Source organism: Trachypithecus francoisi, unplaced genomic scaffold (assembly GCF_009764315.1).
Source record: "Trachypithecus francoisi isolate TF-2019V2 unplaced genomic scaffold, Tfra_2.0 Lachesis_group5, whole genome shotgun sequence".
Classification (NCBI taxonomy): Eukaryota; Metazoa; Chordata; class Mammalia; order Primates; family Cercopithecidae; genus Trachypithecus; species Trachypithecus francoisi.
Genome location: NW_022681470.1, coordinates 69,831,001 through 69,858,916, shown reverse-complemented (window position 1 = coordinate 69,858,916; position 27,916 = coordinate 69,831,001). Strand labels below are relative to the sequence as shown.

The following is a 27,916-nucleotide window of genomic DNA, read 5'->3' as shown; positions in this document are numbered from 1 at the left end:
GCTTTGAGATTACTTGTCCAGTTGGCTATCTCCTTGATTAAATTGTGAACTGAGGGCAAAGACCATATCTTATTCCTCTTTGTAACCTAGGGACCTAGACTAGTGGGCAACCTATAGGAGGGGCTTAATAACTGAAACAAACAAATGGATGAATAAACGAAGAAAATGGCTAAACAATTTAGAGGGCAAAGATCATGTCTGGCTGGGGTGATGAGGCAAGATGAAGTAATTTAACTTGAACCTTAAAGGATTTAATGGTAAGAGTCTGACAAAGGGTATGTGTACAGGAGGTAGGAAACAGGAAAAAGAAATAGAGTTGGAAGAGAGCTTAAAAGTCTGGTTTTAATATAATTTCCTGTTAAATGTAGGAATTTCATTTATAATCGTGCTGATGAGTCATGAAATACCTCATAAAATACCCTATTCTGTTTCTTAGTCTGGTTTGGACAATCTGCCCTAGTTTTGATTCTTCGATAAATGACTTCATTTCAAAATATTTATTGAAGATCTATTTCATAAAATCACATTGATTTAGGAAGTTTATTTTTTTCTATGACAGGTACTTTTTCCAGCATTTGCTGCTTATATAATTTAACAAGATTAAATACCCAAATTTTGATATTGACTACACCTGTTAAACTATATTTTTAAAAAAATTGTAGTAAAATACACATAACATACAATTTATCATCTTAATTCTTTATAAGTGCACAGTTCAGTGGCATTAAATACCTTCACATTGATGTGCTACCATCACTACCATCTATCTACAGAACTGTTTTTACACCTGAGATTTTTAATTTTTTTGAGATTTTTATTTATTGACTGTTTTTAGAGATAGGTTCTCACATCCCACTATGTTGCCCAGGCCTGACTCAAACTTGGGCTTAAAGGGTCCTTCCATCTCAGCCTCCTGAGTAGCTGGCACTACAAGCGAATGCCATTGTGCCTGGCTTACACTAACATTTTTAAACTTAAAAATACAAAATACTACTGTTCACAGAGAAGTAAGAAACACTTTAAATAATGCCATTTACATTCTAAATATGTTGACAAAATTCGGACCACAACTTAAAATTGGTGTATTAACTAAATATTTGGGCTTGGTATTTAATAATGATTGTTTAAACCATTGGCCTTGTAAGTCAAAAATCTAAGATCAGTGTAAAAACTTTATGCATTTTTATCTTAAAGAGAAATAATTCGAAGTACTGAAAGTTCAATTTTACAAACCTAGAAAAGAGATTTCTGATAGCATAGAAAACCAGACATTCTCCCTTCACTGGCTAAATCCTATGGGAAGAAAATTGGGTGGTAAGATCACACTTTAGGCCGGCATGTTGGCTCATACCTGTAATCCCAGCACTTTGGGAGGCCGAGGTGGGCGGATCACCTGAGGTCGGGAGTTCGAGACCAGCCTGACCAACATGGAGAAACCCTGTCTCTACTAAAAATACAAAATTAGCCAGGAGTGGTGGTGCATGCCTGTAATCCCAGCTACTTGGGAGGCTGAGGGAGGAGACTTGCTAGAACCCAGGAGGTAGAGGTTGAGGTGAGCCAAGATCATGCCACTGCACTCCAGCCTGGGCAACAAGAGCAAAACTCCATCTAAAAAAAAAAAAAAAACCATACTTTAGCCTACTCCATTTTCATCACAGGAGTGCTTATACTCTTCCTGTGGGAGCCACCCTTCCCATTCCCAGAAGCAATGGTTTCCAGTTCAGATGCTGGTTCTATATAAAAGGGCAATGTAAGAAGTAGCAGTATTTCCCCAATATCCTGCTAGAACTTAGCTAATTGAAAAGCAGCACAAGGCTAGAATCAGAACCCAGGGTTTCAGGATCCAAGACCAGTTTTATTTCTAAGAGAAATATTTCTCTACAATTATAATCTTCTATAACCCTATAAAACAGCTTTTTTAGTTCAGATTCTTCATCAGAACATTTCTATTTTTCAAATGCTGCCCCCTGCAGTTGATTAGATTTTGTAATGGATGGTTTTGAAGCTATTTCTGGAGCAAGTGTCGGAGCTTAGGAAACAGTTTGAATGCATTCTGTGTCGTCACTTCTATAACTTCTTCCACTGAGATCCCTTTCACCTGGGCGATATATTCTGCTGAAATAGAAACGTTCCAGGGCTCATTCCGTACCTGAAACAAGACAGCAGACACACCCTGTCAAACATGACACTGAAGGAAAGCAGATCCTTGGAGACTATAGATAAAACAGAAGAAAATGAGTTTGGTAAAAACAACTGATGGGTTCCTTTTTTTTTTTTTTTCTTTTTAGATGGGGATGAGGGCTGGGAGGGAGGCATGGCTGCAATGTTGATTGTAAATCTACGCCACTCCTGAAAAGAACCCTGAGGTATTAACAATTGAAGTCCCTAGCTCCTAGCACATGAAGCAGTCTGCAAACAGTGAACACTTGGTAACTTGCCTGACACACGGATTAACTGTCCTTTGGTTTGTTGCTTACACGAATGCTTGTAAAAGGTTACTGCTCTGCTGCTTGGCCACCTACCTCACAGGCTACATGACAGTTTGATTCAAGAATTGCCAACATGTATTGGAAAGATGAAATAGATTATGTACTGGTGTTTCACTGATTCTAAGATGCATTTCCTCCCCTATTTTAACATCTCTGAAATTGATATAGTATATTTCATTTAGATTCAGTGGTATTTCATAGTATAACTGGCAGTGTTTTTTCTGTCTTAATGGTCATAAAACAATGGTAAACAATGGCGCCTCTACAATCAGTAGCATTTAGATTTGATGAAATAAATTATTATAGTTACTATCAATAAGTATCTACTCAGGATGATAATGTTCAGAGGAATAACATTACTGTTAAAATTTTTAAAAACCCACTTTGGTAATGTAGCCTAAAAAAAAAATTAAAAATGGGCACAAAGATTTATGTTAATCATGTTGTTTATAATACAATCTAGATGACCAATATCAAGTAAAATATGGTAAACTCACATACTGGAATATTATGCAGTTATTAAACATAATGAAGAAAAGTATGTTTATTAATATACACAGAGGTTCAGCCAGGTGCAGTGGCTTATACCTGTAATCTTAGCACTTAGGAAGGTTGAGGTGGGAGGATCACTTGAGCTCAGGAGTATGAGACCAGCCTGGGCAACATAGTGAGACCTTGTCTCTATTGAAAAAAAATTAACAAAAAGATATATATACAGAGGTTTACCACATAAAGACCAGTTATAAAATAATGTCCAAATTAATCCTGTTTTTATGAAATATATGTGCATACATAAATGAACATAAAAAAGTCTGAAAGAAGGCTGGGCGTGGTGGCTCATGCCTGTAATCCCAGCACTTTGGGAGGCCAAGGCGAGCAAATCATGAGGTCAGGAGTTAGAGACCAACCTGGCCAACATGGTGAAACCCTGTCTCTACTAAAAATACAAAAAATTAGCTGGGCAAAGTGGCAGGCACCTGTAATCTCAGCTACTTGGGAGACTGAGGCAGGCGAATCGCTTGAACCCGGGAGGCAGAGGTTGCAGTGAGCTGAGATAGTGCCACTGCATTCCAGCCTGGGTGACAGAGTGAGACTATGTCAAAAAAAAAAAGAAAAAAAAAGTCTGAAAGAACACACAAACTTTAGTGTTTTCTGTAGATGAGGCATTGTTCTAAGCTTTTCACGGAATTTCCCATTTAATCCTCAAAATAACTCTGTGGTACTATTATTAATAGTATCCCTATTTTCATAGATAAGAAGGAATCCCAAACAGCTAGTAAGTAGCCTGGCTGGGGTTTAAACCCAGGCAATCTGACTTCAGAGTTTATGGACTTAGCTACTATATTATAATGGTAACCTTTGGGTGGCAGATGATTTATTTTCTTGTTTATGATTTTCTGTGTTTTCTAATTTCTGTAACAGACACATTTTACTTAACAAAAATAATATGCAGTTAAGAAATTCATTTATCAAAAATATTTATTGAGTACACGTTGAGTATCCCTTACCCAAAATGCTTGGAACCAGAAGGGTTTCAAATTTAGAATTTTAAAAATATTTGCATATGCATCTCAAGATATCTTGGGGATGTGGACCAATTCTAAACACAAATTCATTTCTCTCTCTCTCTTTTTTTTTTTTCTCTGTTGCCCAGACTGGAGGGCTGTGGTGCAATCTCAGTTCACTGCAACCTACACCTCCTGGATTTAAGTAATTCTCCTGCCTCAGCCTCCCGAGTAGCTGGGATTACAGGCATGCACCACCACGCCCGGCTCATTTTGTATTTTTAGTGGAGACAGGGTTTGTCCTTGTTGGTTAGGCTGGTCTCAAACTCGTGACCTCAGGTGATCTGCCCGCTTTGGCCTCCCAAAGTGCTGGGATTACAGGCATGAGTCACTGTGCCTGGGCTCATTTATGTTTCATATACACCTTACACACATCGCTTGAAAGTAACTTTATACAGTATTTTAAATTATTTTGTGCATGAAATAAAGTTTTGTTAAGTACTCATTTGTGGAATTTTCCATTTGTAGTGCAACACTGATGATCAAAAACTTTTAGATTTTGGAGCATTTTGGATTTAGGATGTTCAGATTAGGGATGCTCTCAACTGGTACCTACTTTGCACAAGGCACTATGCCAGAAACTCACATTTTTTGGTCAAATCAACTAAATATAAATATAAAACTGACTTACAACAGCCATCAAAATTTATTCCTGTTTAGGAAGAAAAATGCTAGGTCCTTTCCTTCCATTTTATACTAATCAAAGTGGCAATTTTGTACCATTCTGTTCTACACCAAAACAGGAAAAACTAGTGTGATCCTCTACTTTCCCATTCCTCTATATTTTACATTCTTTTTTTCTTTCTTTTTTTTATTTTGAGATGGAGTTTCACTCTTGTTGCCCAGGCTGAAGTGTAATGGTGTGATCTTGGCTCACGGCAACCTCTGCCTCCCTGATTCAAGCAATTCTCCTGCCTCCGACTCCTGAGTAGCTAGGATTATTGGTGTGCGCCACGACGCCTGGCTCATTTTGTATTTTTATTGGAGACGAGGTTTCTCCATGTTGGTCAGGCTTGTCTCGAACTCCCGACCTCAGGTGATCCACCCGCCTCAGTCTCCCAAAGTGCTGGAATTACAGGTGTGAGCCACCACACCCAGCTTTACATTCTTATAATAGCTGATTTATAAAAATATGTAATTGACCAGCCTGGGCGGCTAATGGAGGTGGGGGCTGAGGTGGGAGGATCACTTGAGCCCAGGAGGTGGAGGCTGCAGTAAGCTATGATTGCGCCACTGTACTCCAGCCTATGCCACAGAGTGAGAGCCTGTCTCAAAGAAAATAAAAATAAAGGTCGGGCACAGTGGCTCACGCCTATAATCCTAGCACTTTGGGAGGCCAAGACAGGAGGCTAGGATTCCTTGAGGCCAGGAGTTCAAGACCAGCCTGGGCAACATGGTAAAACCTCGTATCTACAAAAAATATAAAAATGGCCAGGTGCAGTGGCTCATGCCTATAATCCCAGCACTTTGGGAGGCCAAGGCAGGCGGATCACTTGAGGTCAGGAGTTCAAGAACAGTGTGACCAACACGGCGAAACCCTATCTGCACTAAAAATACAAAAATCAGCCAGGTGTGGTGGCACAAGCCTGTAATCCCAGCTACTAGGGAGGCTGAGGCAAGAGAATTGCTTGAACCCAGAAGGTGGAGATTGCAGTGAGCTGAGATTACGCCACTGCACACCAGCCTGGGTGACAGAGCAAGACTCTGTCTCAAACACAAAAACAAAAAAAACCAAAAAACCCCAAAACAACTAGCCAGGCATGGTAGCATATGCCTGATGGAGAATCATCTGAACCCTTAAAGTCAAGGTTGCTGTGATCACGCCACTGCACTACAGCTTGAGTGACAGAGTGAGACCCTGTCTCAAAAAAAAAAAAAAAAATTATTGAACATCAATTAGTAAAACTCACACTGCAATCACATATAATCATAGTTTCTGAATAAACTGATAATAACTGCTACTGTTCCCAAACCTCTAAATTTTGAGTGCCAATTCTCTGAATTTGGCAGGCATAGAGACACATCTGATGGGTAGTCAGAGGCACTTATTAAACTGCACATTGGGAGGTCATTGTAATAGGTATTGCCTAAAGCAAATAAAGCATATACTGTGGCTTACTTTCAGAAAATTATAATTTAAAATAGTAATATTAAAGAGAGTGAAATTTAAAATATGATTCTTTGTGGCTTACAATAACAAAAAGAGATACTAACAGCAAAGATCATATAAATAAACCCATGACTGTATCAATACTTGTATTGAAAGAAATAGAACTTCACTATAACATGCTAACTAAAAGAGGAAAAATGAACATTCCTTGAGTACCTACTGTATACCAGATACTGCTAGGCACTTTCACATACATTACGTCATATAGTACTTACCATAATTTTTTTTTTTTTTTTTTTGAGACAGAGTTTTGCTCTTGTTGCCCAGGCTGAAGTGCAATGGCGCGATCTCGGCTCACTGCAACCTCCGCCTCCTGGGTTCAAGCAATTCTCCTGCCTCAGCCTCCTGAGTAGGTGTGATTTCAGAGGCATGTGCCACCACACCCAGCTAATTTTTTTGTATTTTTAGTAGAGACAGGGTTTCTCCATGTTGGTCAAGCTGGTCTCGAACTCCTGACCTCAGGTGATCCGCCTGCCTTGGCCTCTCAGAGTGCTGGGATTACAGGTGTGAGCCACCGTGCCCAGTCCACCATAATATTTTAATGTATTTATTATTTTACCCACATTTTATAAATGAAAAAGCAGTTTCAGAGAGATTAAGTAGCTTGCCCAAAGTCAGCTAGTAGGTAGACAAGAGGATTTGAATTTGTCTTTCTGACTGCATACACTGTGCTTTTTACTATACTGGTTTGACTCTTATTATTACATACATTAGGACATGCTCCATTATTAAATAATATTCTCTGGAGCACAACAGCTATATTTAGAAAGACCTGAAATAAAGTTAATATAAGCCCTTAATCTAGCACTATATGAGGATTCCACTGTATTTACACTATAATGAGAAACACAGCTAAATTGAAAAGAGCTCAAAGGAAAGATACAATCTAAATAATACAGAAATTAGAAAACCATTTACCTGTTTTTCTGGTCCTAGTGCAGGTGAATCTGTTTCTAAGCATATAGAAGTTAAAGGCAACTGTTTCACAAGTTTCTGCTTCTTAGAGAAAAGAAAAAGCAGGTAAGTTTAAAACATGAGAAATAAAGAAAAAGAGCATTAAATTGACATGCTAATAATGCATTTTATTCTGCAAGAACTTAAAATTTATGCTTTAGGCTAGGCGCGATGGCTCACGCCTCTAATCCCAGCACTTTGGAAGGCCGAGGCAGGTGGATCATGGGGTCAGGAGTTCAAGACCAGCCTGACCAACATGGTGAAATCCCGTCTCTACTAAAAATACAAAAATTAGCTGGGCGTGGTGGCTCACGCCTGTAATCCCAGAACTTTGGGAGGCCCAGGCAGGCAGAACACAATGTCAGGAGTTCGAGACTAGCCTGGCCAACATAGTGCAACCCCGTCTCTAATAAAAATACAAAAATTAGCCAGGCATGGTGGTGGGCACCTATTAGTAATCCCAGCTACTCAGGAGGCTGAGGCAGAAGAATCACTTGAACCCAGGAGGCAGAGGTTACAGTGAGCCGAGATCATGCCACTGAACTCCAGACTGGGCAACAGAGCAAGACTCTGTCTCAAAAAAATAAAAAAAAATATAAATACAAATACAAAAATTAGCCAGGCAAGGTTGCAGTGAGCTGAGATTGCACCACTGTACTCCAGACTGGGCAACAGAGTGAGGCTCTGCCTCAGAAAAAAATTATTTTTTACTATTCAATTGATAGGCCGGTTGTGGTAGCTCACACCTGTAATCCCAGTACTTTGGGAGGCTGAGCTGGGTGGATCACTGGAGACCAGGAGTTTGAGACCAGCCTGGGCAACATGATAAAACCCCATCTCTACTGAGAATACAAAAATTAAGCTGGGTGTGGTGGCACATACCTATAATCCCATACTTTGGGATTTCAAAAAAAAAATTATTTTTTACCATTCAATTGATAGGCCAGTTGTGGTAGCTCACACCTGTAATCCCATACTTTGGGAGGCCAAGGCAGGCTGATCACTTGAGGTTGGGAGTTTGAGACCAGCCTGGCCAACATGGTGAAACACCATCTCTACTAAAAATACAAAAATTAGCTGGGCGTGGTGGCGGGCGCCTGCAATCCTAGCTACCTGGGAGGCTGAGGCAGAATCACTTGAACCCAGGAGGCAGAGGTTGCAGTGAGCTGAGATCACGCCACTGCACTCCAGCCTAACAAGAGTGGAAAAAAAAAATTAAAAAATTAGTCAGGCATTGTGGTACATGCCTGTAATCCCAGTTACTCGGAAAGCTGAGGCAGGAGAATCACTTGGACCTGGGAGGCGGAGATTGCAGTTAGCCAAGATCACATCACTGCACCCTAGCTTGGGCGACAGAGTGAGACTCTGCTTCAAAAAAACAATTCAATTGATAAATGCTAACTGGATGTTCTCATAATTCCACTACTAAAAGTTATGTTAAAATATAAACACTAATTCCTAGAAGTTATCCAAAGCTTCTAGGGAAACCAAAAAATAGTAACCACAGCAAAAATGAGGTACACCCAGCAAGCAGAAATCCAAACATCTGTTATCACATGCCAACATTAACAAGGAAGTGATTTCTGTTGTTTCTCCACCCTCATCACATTCAGTGTTTCTTTCTAACATCCACTTTAAGGCACTCAAAGCTTTATGTTTATAAATCTAAGATTTGTTTGTTTTTGAGACACAGTCTGGCTCTGTCACTCATGTTGGAGTGGAGTGGCACATTCTCCCCTCACTGAACCCTCTATCTCCTGGGCTGAAGCCACCCTCCCACCTCAGCCTCCTAAGTAGTTGGGACTACAGGCACACATCACCACACTTGGCTAATTGTTTTTGGTTTTTTTTTTTGAGATGGAGTCTCACTTTTCGCCCAGGCTGGAGTGCAGTAGCGTGATCTCAGCTCACTGCAAGCTCCGCCTCCTGAGTTCACACCATTCTCCTGCCTCAGCCTCCCAAGTAGCTGGGACTACAGGTGCCTGCCACCATGTCCGGCTAATTTTTTGTATTTTTTAGTAGAGACGGGATTTCACCGTGTTAGCCAGGATGGTCTCGATCTCCTGACCTTGTGATCCGCCCGCCTCCCAAAGTGCTGGGATACAGGTGTGAGCCATTGCGCCCAGCCTAGTTTTTTAAGTTTTAAAGCTGTAATTCACATACCATAATATTCACTCTTTAAAAGTATACAATTCAGTGTTTTTTGCTATATTCACAAAATTGTACAATCATCACCATTATCTAGTTCTGGAATATTTTCATCACCCCAAAAAGAAACCCCATACCCATTAGCTGTCACTCCCTATTATCCTTCTCCTCAAAATTCTGGAAACCACTAATCTATTTTGTGTCTATAGATCTGCCTCACCTGAACATTTCACATGAATGGAATAATACAAGATGTGGTTTTTTTATCTGGTCGCTTTCTCTTAGTATAATGTTTTCAAGGTTCATCCATGCTGTAGCATGATTCAGTACTTCATTTCTTTTCATGACTTTATTCCTCTTCATTCCGTTTTATGACTTTATATTCTGCTGTGTGGATATAGCACATTTTATTTATCCATTGATCAGCTGACAGACATCTAGGTTGTTTCTACTTGTTGGCTATTATGAATAATGCTGCTATAAACGTTTATGTACAAGTTTTTGTGTGGACATATGTTTCAATCTCTTTTGGGTATCTACCTAGGGGTGGAATTGCTGGGTCACGTGGTAATTTTATTACGTTTCTAAGGAACTCCCAAACTTAGTGGTATAAAGTGGTATCTCTCACTGTACCTTTGATTTCTATTTCCATAATGGCTAATGAGGTTGAGCATCTTTTTATGAGCTTATTGGCCATTTGTATGTTTTCTTTAGAGACATATCTAATTTAAATAATTTGCACATATTTTAATCAGGTTATGTCTTTTTATTGAGTTGTAATGGTGCTTTATATATTCTGGATACTAGACCCTTATCAGATACATGGTTTGAAAAGATTTTTTATCTTTCTAAGGGCTGTATTTTCACTTTTGTGATAATGTGCTTTGAATTATAAAAGTCTTAAATTTTTTATGTGAAAATTTTAAATTTTGATTATGTCCAATAAATTTTTTTCTTTGGTTATGATTTTAATGACCTATCTAAGACACCACAGCCTAATCAAGGAGTCACACAAATTAAGGCCTGTTTTCCTCTAGGAATTTTTACTATTTTTTTTTTTTTGAGATGGAGTTTTGCTCTTGTTGACTAGGCTGGAGTGCAATGGCTTGATCTCGGCTCACTGCAACCTCCACCTCCTGGTTCAAGTGATTCTCCTGCCTCACCCTCCCGAGTAGCTGGGATTACAAGCATATGCCAACACGCCCAGCTAATTTTTGTATTTTTAGCAGAGACAGCGTTTCACCATGTTGGTCAGGCTGGTCTCAAACTCCTGGCCTCAGGTGATCCACCCGCGTCAGCCTTCCAAAGTGCTGGGATTACAAGCGTGAGCCCCTGTGCCTGGCCTTATTTTGGTTTTATGTTTAAGTCTTTGATTAATTTCTGAGTTCATTTTTATATATATGTGAGGTAGAGACCTAAGATTAATTTTTGTAAAGTAACTAGAATAGTATCATAAGTATGTAATAAAAGCTCATGTTTTAAATTTTATTTCATAAAGTGTTAGATGAGTTTCAATGACAAAATTTACCTGTCCACTTCTTATGATAGAAGGGGGAATTGAGAAGAAGTACCCAGCTCTTACTCCTTCCATGGCTACAGATGGCCGACCATCAAATGCATGCAGTAGTACCTTGACAGCACCTTTCAAAAATGAAAGATAAGGCAGAATTCCATTTTATTTCCCATTAATCAAATTAAATAACAGAAGTCTGAAATTTTAAGTAAATGTTGGTCACTAGGATATAAACAAGAGGTTTTATAACTTCTAAAGGGTGGATAAATGTACAGTGTTCAAAGAGTGGAATAAAAATATAGTAAATTTTAAGCCAGGCACAGTGGCTAACACTTGTAATCCCAGAACTTTGGGAGGCCAAGGCAGGTAGATCACTTGAGCCCAGGAGTTCGAAACCAGCCTGGCCAACATAGTGAAACCCTGTCTCTACAAAAATACAAAATTTACCTAGGCATGGTAGTGCAGGCCTATAGTCCCAGCTGCTCAGGAAGCTAAGGTGGGAGGATCACCTGAGCCTGAGATGTCGAGGCTGCAGTGAGCTGCAATCGCACCATTGCACTCTAAGCTGGGCATTGGAGTGAGACTCTGTTTCAAAAAATAAACTAATAAAAATATATATAGGCCGGGCGTGGTGGCTCACATCTGTAATCCCAGCACTTTGGGAGGCCGAGGTGGGCGGATCACCTGAGGTCAGGAGTTCAAGACAAGCCTGACTAGCATGGTGAAACCCCATCTCTACTAAAAATACAAAAAAATTAGCTGGGAGTAGTGGTGGGAACCTGTAATCCCAGCTACTTGGGAGGCTGAGGCAGGAGAATCACTTGAACCTGGGAGGCAGAGGTTGCAGTGAGCCGAGACTGCACCACTGCACTCCAGCCTGGGCAATAGAGCGAGACTCCATCTCAAAAAAATATATATATATAGATAGATAGATAGATAGATAGAGAGAGAGAGAGAGAGAAAATTCTTAATCTTCAAAATAAAATTGAAATATTCAATAATGTTGGCCAGACACAGTGGCTCATGTCTGTAATCCCAGCACTTTGGGAGGCTGAGGTAGGAGGCTCTCTTGAGCTCAGGAGTTTGAGACCAGCCTGGGCAACATGGTGAAACCCAGTTTCTACTAAAACTATACACACAAAAAATTATCAGGGTGTGGTGGTGTGTGCCCATAGTCCTAACTAGTTGTGGGGCTGAAGTGGGAAGATCTCTTGAGCCCGGGAGGTGGAGGTTGCAGTGAGCAGAGATTGCCCCATTGCAATTCAGCCTGGGCAACAGAGTGAGACCCAGTCTCAAAAAAAAAAGGAGAAATATTCAATTTTAAAGACAAATATAAATTTCCCGCACCATCAGATCTTTTCTAGAAGTCTGTGAGCTGTCTAATTGTTTCTCACAGGAGGGTTTTAGGCAGTCAAATGGATTATCTTAACAAAAATGCTAGTGAAAGAAGAAACGGGGAACCAAGTGACACAAATTCCATAGAGTGGGCTTCATAAAACTATCCCCAGTTCTTAAAGGGTAGCTGCTCAGCCTGCATAAAAATCATGCTTTCAGTGACTTCAGAACTATTCATCACTGATTTCTAGTTGCAGGCAATTACATTTACTTTATTATTTGACAGAGTTTTTTCAAATGTTATGAATGACCATTAGAGAGTTATGACCATAAGTAAGTTATGAAACCAACTTAGTAGGTCACAACCAATAATGAGTGCTTATATGTATATATGTGTGTGTGTGTATGTAGCACACACACATACCTATACATACACATATATGGATTGCTTGTTAAACTTTTGTTAGCTTTCTTTAAGTAAATATGAGTCTCAAAATAAACTATATTTCTTACTGTAGATGGTACCTTTAAAATCTTGAAAAATAATGCTATAAGATGTAAATTTACTTTAGGAACAAACAAAAAAGACTGTGTTTATGTATGATGGCCAAAATCTGTATTTCTGTAAATTCTGCATTTCTGAAGCAGCACCTGGAAAACATACAAAACAGTGACCCAATGTGATTGCTGTGTGATAGCCCTTCTTTTTTTAACCTTTTCCTCATTAATCAGCTGACTGAGCTGATTAAGAAACTGGAGCTGCTGGCCGGGCACAGTGGCTCATGCCTGTAATCCCAGCACTTTGGGAGGCCGAGGTGGGTAGATCACCTGAGGTCAGGAGTTCAAGACTAGCCTGGCCAACATCGTGAAACCCCATCTCTACTAAAAATACAAAAATTAGCTGGTTGTGGTGGCGCACACCTGTACTGCTAGCTACTTGGGAGGCTGAATGAAGCAGAATAGCTTGAACATAGGAGGTGGAGGTTGTAGTGAGTCAAGATTGTACCACTGCACTCCAGCCTAGGGAACAGAGCAAGACTGTGTCTCAAAAAATAAAATAGGCTGGGCACGGTGGCTCACTCTTGTAATCCCAGCACTTTGGCAGGCTGAGGCGGGTGGATCACTTGAGGTCAGGAGTTCAAGACCAGCCTGGCCAACATGGCGAAACCCTAGATCTACTAAACATACAAAAATTAGCTGGGCGTGATAGTGGGTGCCTATAATCTCAGCTACATTAGAGGTTGAGGCAGGAGAATTGCTTGAACCCAGGAGGCAGAGGTTGCAGTGAGCCGAGATTGTGCCACTGCATTGCAGCCTGGGTGACAGAGTGAGACTGTCTCAAAAAATAAACAAATAAATAAATAAAAGAAATTGGAGCTGCTAATTTTGCTTTGCTTTGTTTTTTATGAAGCTGCTAATTTTTAAATTCAGGGACATAAATTATTTTATTCAACTTTTCATTTAATCTGTCTGGGCCTGGGAAATATGATAATTAACTGAAAACCTTGTAAACAATAGCCTGACCTGCAACATCATCTTAGATGATTTTCACCCCCCTTCTTGCCCCTGCCCTTCAAGAAATCAGATTAAAACATGGCTTGCTTTGTGAGAACATAAACTGGAATTGTCAAACTTGAAATTAGGCCTATTTTTCTCAGGAAATGAAATACCTTGCTCTTGTAAAAGGTTGATGGTAGGTCTTCCAGCAGAGCGTGAGTGCACATTTCTGTTTAACGACAACAACATTTCTTTTAAGTACCACCCTGAAAGTAGTGTTTTTGATCTACTAAAGTAGTTCAGAGAAAGATAAATGTAGAGTTCCATTTCAGGAGAACTCTGATCATTATTTAATTTGCTCTATAGCTATTAACATAAAAAAAAAATTAACCTACACAGGCAAATTTAGTCTTTTGGCTAATTGGATCTGTCTGATTAGGACTTGTCTTTGCTCTTCCTTCTGTTCATCAGTGCCAGCAAATCTAGGGGAGAAATCTAGTCCAACCTAGAGCAGAAAAATAAAAGATATTACATATTTAGGTTTAAGGAACCTTAAAGGAGATCTTTGGATTGATGCTATCCAATAGAAATATAATGTGAGGCAGAAAAGCAAGCCACATAAAAATATTAATTCTAGTAGCCACATTAAAAATATTCACAAAAACAGGTGAAATTAATCTTAAGATACTTTAACCCAATATATCCCAAATATTATTATTTTAAACATGTAGCCAATATAAAATATTGAGTTATTTTATATTCCTTTTTTTTTGTTTTGTTTTGTTGAGATGGAGTCTGGCTCTGTCGCCCAGGCTGGAGTGCAGTGGCGCGATCTCAGCTCACTGCAACCTCTGCCTCCCAGGTTCAAGCGATTCTCTTGCCTCAGCCTCCTGAGTAGCTGGGATTACAGGTGCCTGCCATCACGCCCAGCTAATTTTTGTGTTTTTAGTAGAGACAAGGTTTTACCATGTTGGTCAGGCTGGTCTCAAATTCCTGACCTCAAGTGATCAGCGTGCCTTGGCCTCCCAAAGTGCTGGGATTACAGGTGTGCCCAGTCTTTTTTCTTCCTTTTTGGTACTAAAACTTTGAAATACACAGTGTATTTTACACTTATAACACATCTCAATTCAGAGCAGTCCCATTTCAAATGCTCAGGAGCTGTTAAGTGGCCACTATATTGGACGGCACAGACTACAGATGACTCCTTCTCCTGGGACTATTTTGGCATGCATTCTATAATCTATATTTTGAATTTAAGTGTTATTCTTATCTTTTGTCTTTAATTAAAAATGGAATTTATTACCAAGTAATAAAAATATTTCACAATTGGCCAGGCGTGGTGGCTCACGCCTGTAATCCCAGCACTTTGGGAGGCCAAGGTGGGTGGATTACTTGAGGCCAGGTGTCCAAGACCTGCCTGGCCAACATGGTGAAACCCCGTCTCTACTAAAAATACAAACAAATTAGCTGGGTTGGTAGTGCATGCCTGTAATCCCGGCTAGTAAGGAGGCTGAGGCAGGAGAACCACTTGAACCTGGGAAGCGGAGGTTGCAGTGAGCTGGGATTGCACCACTGCACTCAAGCTGGGATTGCACCACTGTACTCCAGGCTAGGTGACAGAGCAAGGTTCTGTCTCAAAAAAAATAAAAATAAAAAAATAAAAAATCACAATTATGAATATTTAAATAAAAAAGTTCTTTAATGACAAACTCTAGCCCATTTAAAGTGTGTTTCTAAATTACTTATCAAGAATTATGGATACTATATTAACTCACCAGAGCAAGGACCCATATTTAAGCACAAGAAAAAAAAGCAAAGTATTTAGAAATGCTATTATTTTTCTCCAATTAAGGTAGGCCTATGGCAAGGCTTTTGATTGTTTCATCCCCAAGTTTTCTTGCTTATTAAAGAAGTATCAACAAATTATGATTTGGCTAAGTAGGGTGAACATAATTATACAAGTCAGTTATAATCACCAATACTGAACTAAAAATTATTTTCATATATCATATAGAAGTCTGATTAGAAGTCGTTTGATCAGCTAGTGGGTATTTACCTCTCCAATTGCCAACAACTGATCCTTATAATTCTCAATAATGGGCAAAGCTACATCCAAATCCTGGGAGAAAAAAAAGTAAAATTGTTAAAATGGAAGAAGGGAACTGCTATTTCACAAGCTCCTATTATGTGCTAGGTGCTATGCTATCCTGGTGCTTTACATACATGTAATCCATTTAAGCAGTCAAAGAACTAGCAATAGTAATCTTTCTATAATGGTGAGTACCTCTACCTGTAAATTTGAGTAGAAACATATCCCATACCCATTCAGGTTACAAGAATATGACTTTTTATGAAGAGCACCACTTAAACATTGCCTTCTGTTTAGGGGTTATTTCCTGACATTTAGGAGGCATTTGGACATTCTGAAATCACTAAGAAAAAGAGAGGCAAACCACCAGGGAGTCATCTTTGCATGTGAGCTTTGCGACTGCATTGTTGTGTTCTCCCCTTAGAATTCGTCTGGTTGGTGAGTTTATAATAATAATCCAATACTTTCTTTGCACTGTTTTCACTGATTTCATTTGTCTTTAGTCCTGCTTTGACTACTTGTCCTAAATGCCCAGCAATATAAACAATGAGTATCTCATATATGTTTGTTAAATATTGAAGTAGCTGTGTACCATTAGTTTCAATGATATTACCTTCTCCACTGAGGATAATTTGCCCTGTGAGGGTTCCCTTCTTAGGTAGGGAAAACAAATATATGGAAAATTGCTTCTAGATACCTTTTAGACTACATTGCACATTTTAGTTTCAGGATATATAGATTGCAAAGTATTTCTCCTGAGGATAATCAGAACAAGACAGAATTAAGAAAAGGAAGGTAAAGCAGATGATAGAGGAACCGGAGTAGATTTTACAACTATGAGAGAGAACAAAGATGAAGGAGGGTAAGTTAAGGCCTTGAAATATATTCTAGTAGACTTGAAATACATTCTAGTAGACTTGAAGAAGAATTAACATTGTCATGAAAAATGATGAGTATATGACCCTAGATGTCAGAAAAGCTATTTGACAACAAGCTAAGTAGGTTAAACAGTTCCAGGCAAAGCTTTTTCCATATCACACATCCAAACTATTCTATGTCTCTGAGATCTCAGAGGGACTGGAGAAGTAGGAGAAATCATCCAGGAAATGTCTAACACTTAGAAAGCCTGAGTCACAGAAATTACACACTTGGAGGAAGATCAGATGAAGAAAAGACCATGCCTCTTGGAATATGTATTATCTATGAAAAAGCAAAACAGATTTATAGTGAGACTATTCAAACTCCTAATAAAATAGATTTGGAAGCTTTCAGCAAGTCAAGAATGATAAATAAAAATTAATAGTAGAATATAATTCATATTACTTAATATGTACAAATGCATTTGTGTGTATGGTCTTTGTCGTTTCATTTTAGTAGGTGTAAACATATTTATGAGGCTATTTGTAGGTCTATTTCTGCCCTCAGTTCTATCCCCACTCCCTTCAGAAGGTCTCAAGTTCCTTAACAGCTAATGGTTCTATTATACTTTTGTGTTTTTTTTTTTTTTAAGATAGCGTCTCAGCTTGTGACCCAGGCTGGAGTGTGCAGTGGTGCGATCATAGCTCACTGCAGCCTTGATCTCCTGGGCTCAAGCGATTCTCCTACCTCAGCCTCCCGAGTAGCTGGCGCTACAGGTATGTGCCACCATGCCTGGCTAGTATTTTTAATTTTTGTGTAGAGATGGGGTCTCGCTATGTTGCCTAGGCTGGTCTCCAACTCCTGGCCTCAAGCAATCTTCTCACCTCAGCCTCCCAAAGTGTTGGGATTACAGGAGTCAGCCATAGCACCCCACCCTATTACGGTTTTTGTACAAAAAAGATTATATACCCCTATACTTTATGATTGGGCGTAATACTACTATATAATTATTCATCATTTATAAATGAGGAAATTCAGACTTGGTGAAGGTAAGTAATGTGCACAGATCACAGAAGTCCGTAGGCCAGGGCCCTCTGACTTCAAAGCTCATGCATGCTGTTTCCACCATGCTGCTGAAGGAAGAATGGAAGAAGGGACAAAAAAGGGAATGAATGAAAGAAGGAAGGAGGGCAAAAGGGATCAAAGCAAAGAGATTTATTCAGAATGATTTTAAATAATTACAATAGATTTTTTTATTATAGAAAATGTTTAGTCTTCAGAACCTTTAGAACAGGGATCAGGTGTTTAACAGAAATTAGTGAAGTGGGACAAATAGAAACAGTGGCTAACCAGAGAGCGAATACCCTGCACGCAGGTGCAGCAGAATGCCACCAGCGAATTGTGGTTCACCACAGTTCATTGTGGTTCATCCCCAGTGCCTAAACTGTGCCTGGTAATAATATTTATTGAATGAATTAATTAATTCAGGAATATGTTAAAATGATTTGTGTGATGCTAGGCAATTCATCTTATAAAACAAGTTAATTTGATGAATACTTACTACATACCTAGCTTTGTACCACATATTTTAGAAGCCTGTAGACGTGCAAAGAGGCATACTTCCTGTTTTAAAGGGGTTTATAATCTAATCAGCAGGAGAAAACTAAACTGCAGTATGGACTACAAGTGCAACTGGAATAAAACAGGGCTAACTCTGCTCATCTCTAGTCTATTCCAGAGGATTATCACAACATTTGATGGGTTCATATCTACTTTGATAATCAAGAATTACCTATCGGCTGGGCATGGTGGCTCACATCTGTAATCCCAGCACTTTGGGAAGCCAAGGCAGGCGGATCACTTGAGGCCAGGAGTTCAAGACCAGCCTGGCCAACATAGCAAAACCCCATCTCTACAAAAATACAAAAAATTAGCTGGGTGCAGTGGTGCATGCCTGTAATCCCAGCTACTCAGGAAGCTAAGGCATGAGAATCACATGAACCAGGGAGGCGGAGGCTGCAGTGAACTGAGATGGCGCCACTGCACTCCAGCCTGGGTGTCAGAGCAAGACTCTATCTCAGAAAGAAAAAAAAAAAAAAGAAAAAGCAAAACAGATTTATAGTGAGACTATTCAAACTCCTAATAAAATAGATTTGGAAGCTTTCAGCAAGTCAAGAATGATAAATAAAAATTAATAGTAGAATATAATTCATATTACTTAATATGTACAAATGCATTTGTGTGTATGGTCTTTGTCGTTTCATTTTAGTAGGTGTAAACATATTTATGAGGCTATTTGTAGGTCTATTTCTGCCCTCAGTTCTATCCCCACTCCCTTCAGAAGGTCTCAAGTTCCTAACAGCTAATGGTTCTATTATACTTTTGTGTTTTTTTTTTTTTTAAGATAGCGTCTCAGCTTGTGACCCAGGCTGGAGTGTGCAGTGGTGCGATCATAGCTCACTGCAGCCTTGATCTCCTGGGCTCAAGCGATTCTCCTACCTCAGCCTCCCGAGTAGCTGGCGCTACAGGTATGTGCCACCATGCCTGGCTAGTATTTTTAATTTTTGTGTAGAGATGGGGTCTCGCTATGTTGCCTAGGCTGGTCTCCAACTCCTGGCCTCAAGCAATCTTCTCACCTCAGCCTCCCAAAGTGTTGGGATTACAGGAGTCAGCCATAGCACCCCACCCTATTACGGTTTTTGTACAAAAAAGATTATATACCCCTATACTTTATGATTGGGCGTAATACTACTATATAATATTCATCATTTATAAATGAGGAAATTCAGACTTGGTGAAGGTAAGTAATGTGCCACAGATCACAGAAGTCCGTAGGCCAGGGCCCTCTGACTTCAAAGCTCATGCATGCTGTTTCCACCATGCTGCTGAAGGAAGAATGGAAGAAGGGACAAAAAAGGGAATGAATGAAAGAAGGAAGGAGGGCAAAAGGGATCAAAGCAAAGAGATTTATTCAGAATGATTTTAAATAATTACAATAGATTTTTTTATTATAGAAAATGTTTAGTCTTCAGAACCTTTAGAACAGGGATCAGGTGTTTAACAGAAATTAGTGAAGTGGGACAAATAGAAACAGTGGCTAACCAGAGAGCGAATACCCTGCACGCAGGTGCAGCAGAATGCCACCAGCGAATTGTGGTTCACCACAGTTCATTGTGGTTCATCCCCAGTGCCTAAACTGTGCCTGGTAATAATATTTATTGAATGAATTAATTAATTCAGGAATATGTTAAAATGATTTGTGTGATGCTAGGCAATTCATCTTATAAAACAAGTTAATTTGATGAATACTTACTACATACCTAGCTTTGTACCACATATTTTAGAAGCCTGTAGACGTGCAAAGAGGCATACTTCCTGTTTTAAAGGGGTTTATAATCTAATCAGCAGGAGAAAACTAAACTGCAGTATGGACTACAAGTGCAACTGGAATAAAACAGGGCTAACTCTGCTCATCTCTAGTCTATTCCAGAGGATTATCACAACATTTGATGGGTTCATATCTACTTTGATAATCAAGAATTACCTATCGGCTGGGCATGGTGGCTCACATCTGTAATCCCAGCACTTTGGGAAGCCAAGGCAGGCGGATCACTTGAGGCCAGGAGTTCAAGACCAGCCTGGCCAACATAGCAAAACCCCATCTCTACAAAAATACAAAAAATTAGCTGGGTGCAGTGGTGCATGCCTGTAATCCCAGCTACTCAGGAAGCTAAGGCATGAGAATCACATGAACCAGGGAGGCGGAGGCTGCAGTGAACTGAGATGGCGCCACTGCACTCCAGCCTGGGTGTCAGAGCAAGACTCTATCTCAGAAAGAAAAAAAAAAAAAGAAGTACCTATCATACTGTTGGCATATTAATTGCTTTGGTAAGTTAAGCAGTCCAATCAACTCTATATTAATGCCAAATATATGCCAAATCCAGTCATTTCTGTACCTCCAATGCTAGTACTCTGGTCTAATCCACCATCATTTGTAGCCTTCTAACTTTTTCCCCTTTTCATTTTTTGCCCTCTTCAAAACTCACTCTTCATACCAAAGCCAAGGGGATCTTTTTTTTTTCTTCACCAAACTCATTTTACTGCCAGAGCCAAGGGGATCTTTTTAAAACATAAATTACATCTTGGTACTTCTCACATTAAACCCTCCACTGCATGTAAACTAAAATCCAACAAGGTCCTGTATGAGATCTCCGCCCATCCCTCTTACCACTATCACTTCCTCTCTTCCTCTAGCCATATCAGCCCTCTTTCTGTTTCTTGACTACACTGAGCTTATTCCTACCTTAGGACCTTTGTGCTTTGCTGTTTCCTTTGCATATAACACCCTGATCCTCTCTCTGCATGGCCGATTCCTTTGTAACATTCAGGTTGCAGCTCAATTGTCACTACCAGAGAGTCCTTCCTTGATGACATCATCTAACAACTAGCATCCACAACACCTACTACATAAACTTGTTTTACTATCTTCAAAGCACTTAGTGCTATCGAAAGTTTTCCTGTTGATGTAATTGTTGACTGTCTGTCTGCACCATCTAGAATCTAGCTTCCATGAGAGGGATCTTACTCATTATTGGGTCTGCAGTGCTGACAGCAGTGCTTGGCATGTAGCAGGTGCTCAGTACACACTGGTTGACTACCTAACTAAATGAATGTCTATTAGTATAAATCCCCACATAAATGAAAGAAGCGCTGCCTTGCTATGATTCCACATTTGTAGAATTGTGACTATCTGGCAATGTAGCTAATTTTATCATATTTAACAATTCAGGATAGCTACAGGATAAGCATTTTTACCTGAAATGAATGGATTTTATTTTGTTTATTTCTATTTTATTTTTTTTGAGAGATGGAGTCTCACCATGTTGCCCAGGCTGGTCTTGAACTCCTGAGCTCAAGTGATCCTCCCACCTCGGTGTCCCAAAGTGTTAGGATTACAGGCGTGAGCCATCACACCCGGTCATGAATTTTATTTTGAAATAAGTAGAGCTACCTAAGGTATCTTAATATAGGAACAGAGATACATTATTATTATTATTATTGTTATTATTATTATTTTTTTTTTGAGATGGAGTCTCACCCTGTTGCCCAGGCTGGAACGCAGTGGAGCAATCTCGGCTTACTACAATCTCCACCTTCTGGGTTCAAGTGATTCTCCCACCTTAGTCTCCTAAGTAGCTGGGACTACAGGTGCATGCCACCACACCTGGCTAATTTTTTGTATTTTTAGTAGAGACAAGGTGTCACCATGTTAGCCAGGATGGTCTCAATCTCCTGACCTTGTGATCCACCCACCTCAGCCTCTCAAAGTGCTGGGATTACAGGCATGAGCCACTGCATCCGGCCTACGTGATTATTTTTTAAATGGCACTATATCTCAATTTATTCATAGGTAACAAAAAGTCATTACTTCTTTGAAATGGGGCTATCAAGCCCATTATGCAATAAAGCACTCATGAAACTGTGGATCTTCCTGATGCTGAATCAAGAGACAAGTGTGAAATATAAGACATATCGACTACTGTGAGTCAGTGAGACCGTGCAGGTAGGATGTTTTTAGAGCAGGTACAAAATCAGTACAATTTAATAGCTGGAGAGCAATCCTGTAACAATGGTTCTATGTTCAAAGATAATACTACTTACTTGAACTCATCTGTTCCCTAATAGTATATGGCACCTCTGAATTTGTATCTTTCTTTTTCTAGATATTCTATCACTTTTTTTGCCAAAGCAACATGACTACAGTACCAAAAAAAGTGAAAAAAGTTACACATATTTCTAACAGATCATCACAATTACTATCATTTCTGTGTTTTCTCTCCAGTCTTTTCCTTATGAATACATGCTTATGTAGATGTCACTTATAGTGAATATGCTATTTGGTATCCTGCTTTTCTCCCTATATTATACAGTAAGCATTTTCCATGTGCTATATACACTTTATAATCCTCATTTTCTATAAATGCATTATATTTAACACTCTACGACTTAACTAATGATTCCTTTATTTCTGAACCTCTAGGTTGTTTCTACTTTTTCTCTATTACGAATAATGTTGAAACAAATATCTTTGTTAAAGAACGTAGTGCTTCCTTCTTTTGGATTATTTCCTGAGAATATAAATTAGAAAGAGGAGGATTACTGAGTCAAATAATTCTTTTGTTTGTTTGTTTTTAATGGTTCCTGTTTTGTATGACTGTTACCTTTAGTGTGACACTTCTTTGGTCTTCTGGTGAAAGTCCTTGAACTGGATGAACACCCAAGCATGGCAGGACAAACCCATTATACCTAAAAATGTAGAACCAATTGAGAAAGCAAGAATAGTAGACTAGTATATTACAATGTATTCTAAAGAATAAGTAGAGGCCAGGCATGGTGGCTCATGTCTGTAATTCCAGCACTTTGGGAGGCTGAGCCAGGTGGATCACTTAAGGCCAGGAGTTTGAGACCAGCCTGGCCAACATGGTGAAATCCTGTCTCTACAAAAAACATAAAAATTAGCCAGGCCTGGTGGTACATGCCTTAGTCCCAGCTACTTGGGAGGCTGAAGCAGAGAATTGCTTGAAACCAGGTGGCAGAGGTTGCAGTGAGCCGACATTGCGCCACTGCACTCCAGCTTGGGTGACAGAGCAAGACCCCATCTTTCAAAAAAAAAAAAAAGAATAAGTAGAAAATAATCTCTTTTCAGGGCTATGCTAAAATGCTTTTTCCTCTTTATTCTCTTTACAAATGGATCTTTTATATTATAAACTGGATGTCATAACTGTGTTCTTATTAGCAACCCTTTAAAATCCTAATTAAAAGTAGCACCTTTCTGAAAGTTGCATAATCTTTTCAAATTCTCCTGAATGTTCGGCAACTGCCACAAGGGCCACAACATTGGCCTGAAAAAAAAAAAAAGAATAGAGTTCCAAACAATATACATTTAATATAAATATATCAAAATTTAACGTTTTCTCTGCATTTTAGTTATCCTTGTTCACCCATGCTTCATCAATACAATCAGAAGGGCTATCATTGAGTATTTACTATGTTTCGAGCCCTACGTTCAGTCAATATAAATATTGCCTCATTTAATTTACAGAAACCTGTAAAGTAGGCTGTAGTCTACTGTATAGATCAGGAGACAGAGTTCTGGATGTCAAATAACTTGCTCAGGGTCATCAGGTCTATATATGTCCAAAGCCCACATTCCTAATTAAGTGCCACAGTGGAAGTTACCTGTATGTAAAAATGCACTACAACCATTTCTGGCTGTATTATTTTCTGAGATGGTCACAGAATGCTAGTTACAGTGAATTTCATAAACACTTCCAAAAAATACTTTTTCTAAGCAAATCAAAACATTTCAGAAAACTTTAATAATATAACCCAGATCTCCAGAATCATTTGAATTTAAAAACTGAAAGATGGACCAATTTGTTCCATAGCGTGGTAGCTATAGGCACATGTTTTGAATTCAGACTAACTCATCTCTATCATTTCACTAGCATGTGTCTTCGGACCAGTCACTAATCTCTAGACCACAGATTCCTCATCTATAAAAATGGGGAATGGTTGGCTACAAATTAGTAATTTCCTCAGAAGGTTGCTGTGAAACATTGAATGAGGTAAAGTCGAGAAAGGCCTTAGTTCAGTGCCTGGCATGTAGCAAACACTTAATTAATGCTACTTAGGCTGGGAGCAGTGCCGCATGCCTATAATTCTAGCATTTTGAGAGCCCAACGTGGGTTGACTGCTTGAGCTCAGGAGTTTGACACCAGCCTGGGCAACATAGTCAGACCTTGTCTCTATTTTAATTATAAATAATAAACATTGGCTGGTCATAGTGGGTCACGCCTGTAATCCCAGCACTTTGGGAGGTTGAGGTGGGCAGATCGCCTGAGGTCAGGAGTTCGAGACCAGCCTGACCAACATGGTGAAACCCTGTCTCTACTAAAAATGCAAAAATTAGCTGAGCGCAGTGACATGTGCCTGTAGTCCCAGCTACACAGGAGGCTGAGGCAGGAGAATCCCTTGAACCTGGGAGGTGGAGGTTGCAGTGAGCTGAGATCACGCCACTGCACTCCAGCCTGGGCGAAAGAGCGAGACTCCATCTAAATAAATAAATAAATAAAATAATAAAAATAAAAAATGCTACTTACTATAAACTACTGAAACAACATCAAGGTAGTATATCTAAATTTCAAGCTATTTTTGCTTGAAATGATAGTTAAAATAAAAAACCAAAAGAGCAATTACAAATACTGACTTACCTTCTTGGCTTTCTCCAACACATCATCCAAATCCTAAAACAAGCATAAGAAATCACCATTATTTTAGATGAATAAGCAACTAATCTTGGACTGTATATGTCAATGACATATACAAAGAATGACAATGATAGCAACGAATGGAGTAGTGGAAAGCAAAGAGCCTACATTGACCCACCTCCTGTTTACTCCTGCTCTCAGTAAAGTCTGGCTTCTGTTCCCACCACTAAAACAGAAGCCTCTATTGTCAAATACACAGGATATTTATCTGTCCTCATCTTACTCTACTCCTCAGCAGCATTTGGAATCCCTCATTTGCTTACTCCTTCCTTCTTGAAATGGTTTCCACTCTTTGCTTCTGCAATACCACTCTCTCATTGGTGGCTACTTTTCAGTCTCCTTGACTGGCTCCCCTTCCTCTTTCTGGATTCAAGAACCTCTGCTCCTCTCTCTGCACTTGCCTTGAGTGATCTCACTTCCTCTCATGGTTTTAATATCATCATTATGCTGAGTCCCCAATTTTTTTTTTTTCAAGATGAAGTTTCATCTTGTCTCCCAACTGCAGTGCAATGGTGCGATCTCGGCTCATTGCAACCTCCACCACCCAGGTTCAAGTGATTCTCCTGCTTCAGCCTCCAGAGTAGCTGGGATTACAAGCGACCGCCACCACACCCAGCTAATTTTTGTATTTTTAGTAGAGATGGTGTATCACCATGTTGGCCAAGCTGGTCTTGAACTCATGACCTCAGGTGATCCACCACCTCGGCCACCCAACGTGCTGGGGCTACAGGCGTGAGCCACCGCACCCAGCCTGAGTCCCCAATTTTTATCTTTAGCTTATAATTCTCTCCTGAACCTATGACTCACATTAAAAAATTATGACATCTCCATTTGGATGGGATTAGGTTTCCCAATATGCCCCAAACATAAATCTTTATTTTCTCTTCACAAACCTATTCCTTCTGCTGACCTCCCCACCTCCACTTCAGACCTTGGTCTTCCCTTTTCTCAGTAAACCAGCACCACCATCTTCCCTATAGCACAAGCTAATAATCTGAGTCATACTTGATTCCTCCCTTTCCCTTGCTATCCACATTCAATTCTTCAGTACTTATTGTGGATTCTCTCTCTAAAATGTATCTTGAATCCATGCATTTATCTCAAACTCACCTGCTATCATCATAGTACCAACAGCCAATATCTCTTGCCTATATACTGCAAAAGCCTCCTAACTAGTCTTGTAGCTTCCACTCTTCTCCATCCATTTGCCATACAGCAGCAAAATGGTGTTAAAATGGATAGCATCATGCCTATCCATTTTTGTGTAATCTCAGGACTTTGGGAGGTCAAGGAGGGTTGATCACTTGAGGCCAGGAGTTCAAGACCAGCCTGGACAACATGACGAAACCCTGTCTCTATTAAAAATACAAAAAATTAGCCAGGCGTGGTGGCGCACACCCAATGATCCCAGCTACTTGGGAGGCTGAGACGGGAGAATTGCTTGAGCCCAGGAGGCAGAGATTGCAACGACCTGAGATCATACTATTGCACTTCAGCCTGGGGAACACAGGCAGACTCAATCTAAAAAATAAAAATAAATAAAAAATTTAAAAAGCCCTTTAATGAATCCACATTGTGCTTCAAATGCAATCCAAACTCCTTACTGACCCACCTCATCTATCCCCTGCAAACCTCCCCAGTTTTGTTTTATGCCTTTCTCTTTCTAGCTCATCAAGCTCCACTCAGCTTTTTGGCAACTGAAATGTGCCAAATTCTAGCTTGCCTGGGGGCCTGCAACCTGTTTCGCTAACTAGCATACACTCAGCCACTTGCTTGGGTGGCTCCTTGTCTTCTCAGCCTTAAGTGTCAGCTCCTGGGAGGATTTCCCCCTGAAATAAAACCCCCCTTACTCCTCTATTGTTAGTCTCTAGTTTCCCATGTAATGGGTAAAACAGTTTGTAACTGATTTTATGTGTGTATTATTATTTTAATTGAGGCAGGGTCTCACCACATTGCCTAGGCTGGTCTCAAACTCCCGGGCTCAAGCGATCCAACCGCCTCGGCCTCTCATAGTGCTAGGATTACAAGTGAGAGCAACCACACCCGGCCATGTATTTTTTTTTGTTTGCCTCTCTCCCCCATTTGTGAAATTTTTCCCCCTTCCCCCTTCCCCCTTTTTCTTTCTTTCTTTCTTTTGAGACAGGGTCTCATTGTTACCCAGGATGGAGTGCAGTGGCGTGATCTCAGCTCACTGCAACCTCCACCTCCTGGGCTCAAGCGATTTTCCCACCTCAGGCTCCCGAGTAGCTGGGACCACAGGCAAGCGCCACCATCCCCAGCTAATTTCTGTTTTTTTTTTTTTTTTTCTGTAGAGACTGAGGTGTCCACATGTTGCCCAGGCTGGTCACGATCTCCTAGACTCAGGAGATGCGCCGCGCCCCCCTCGGCCTCCCAAAGTGCTGGGGTTACAGGCGTGAGCCCGCGCCCGACCTCTCCCGGATTTGAACGCGTTTCGAGGACCGCTTCCCACGAAAAGTGGCATCTCAGCCAGGAGGTGACAGGCCCGAGGGGAAAAACAGGCCAGCCAAGGGCAGGTGGGAGAACGATTTCAGGAACTCAGAAGAGCAAACAAAAGCCTTGTGGAAAGAGCTTACCGCGACTGAATCAGGAAAAAAAAATCGGTATGTCTGAGGTTAAATAGGGAATAGGGAAATGAGGGGCAGGTCATATGGCCATAAACAACGGTCTGGGCGGGGGATATGGGGTTTCGTCCCAAGGGAGGAGAGCAAAGATAACACGAGGGGAAAGGACGGGGTCCTCCCCGCTCCCTCGGGCCCCGTATCGCCCTCACATACGCGGTCAAAGTCCGGGGCGGAGATGTGGCAGTGACAGTCCACCAACCCTACGCGCGCCGCTCCCATTGCGCCCCCGTGGCTGCGGCCTTAGACGCGCCCACAGAGCAGGAGCCAGAACGTTTCAGCTGTAGCGTTCTGAGTTTCCAGCCGGATGCATGCTAGTTACACCAGTG

General features: G+C 40.3%; 1 protein-coding gene across 5 annotated transcripts; it reads right to left on the bottom strand.

Moving 5' to 3' along the window:
* Positions 1-521: 521 nt before the first annotated feature.
* On the bottom strand, positions 522-27,903 carry TATDN3 (TatD DNase domain containing 3). 5 transcript variants are annotated; one of them, XM_033195572.1, is made up of 10 exons: positions 27,744-27,903; positions 24,892-24,924; positions 23,447-23,520; positions 22,840-22,924; positions 15,728-15,790; positions 14,067-14,176; positions 13,845-13,900; positions 10,855-10,967; positions 7,143-7,223; positions 522-2,149 (listed from the first exon to the last, which is right to left on the bottom strand). In XM_033195572.1, the coding sequence occupies exons 1-10, from the start codon at positions 27,807-27,809 to the stop codon at positions 2,006-2,008; spliced, it is 825 nt and encodes a 274-aa protein (XP_033051463.1). In that variant the 5' UTR covers positions 27,810-27,903; the 3' UTR covers positions 522-2,005. The 5 variants fall into 5 exon arrangements, with proteins under 5 accessions (XP_033051463.1, XP_033051464.1, XP_033051466.1 ...); XM_033195573.1 differs by having other exon boundaries at positions 7,143-7,220; XM_033195575.1 differs by lacking the exon at positions 10,855-10,967.
* Positions 27,904-27,916: the final 13 nt, after the last annotated feature.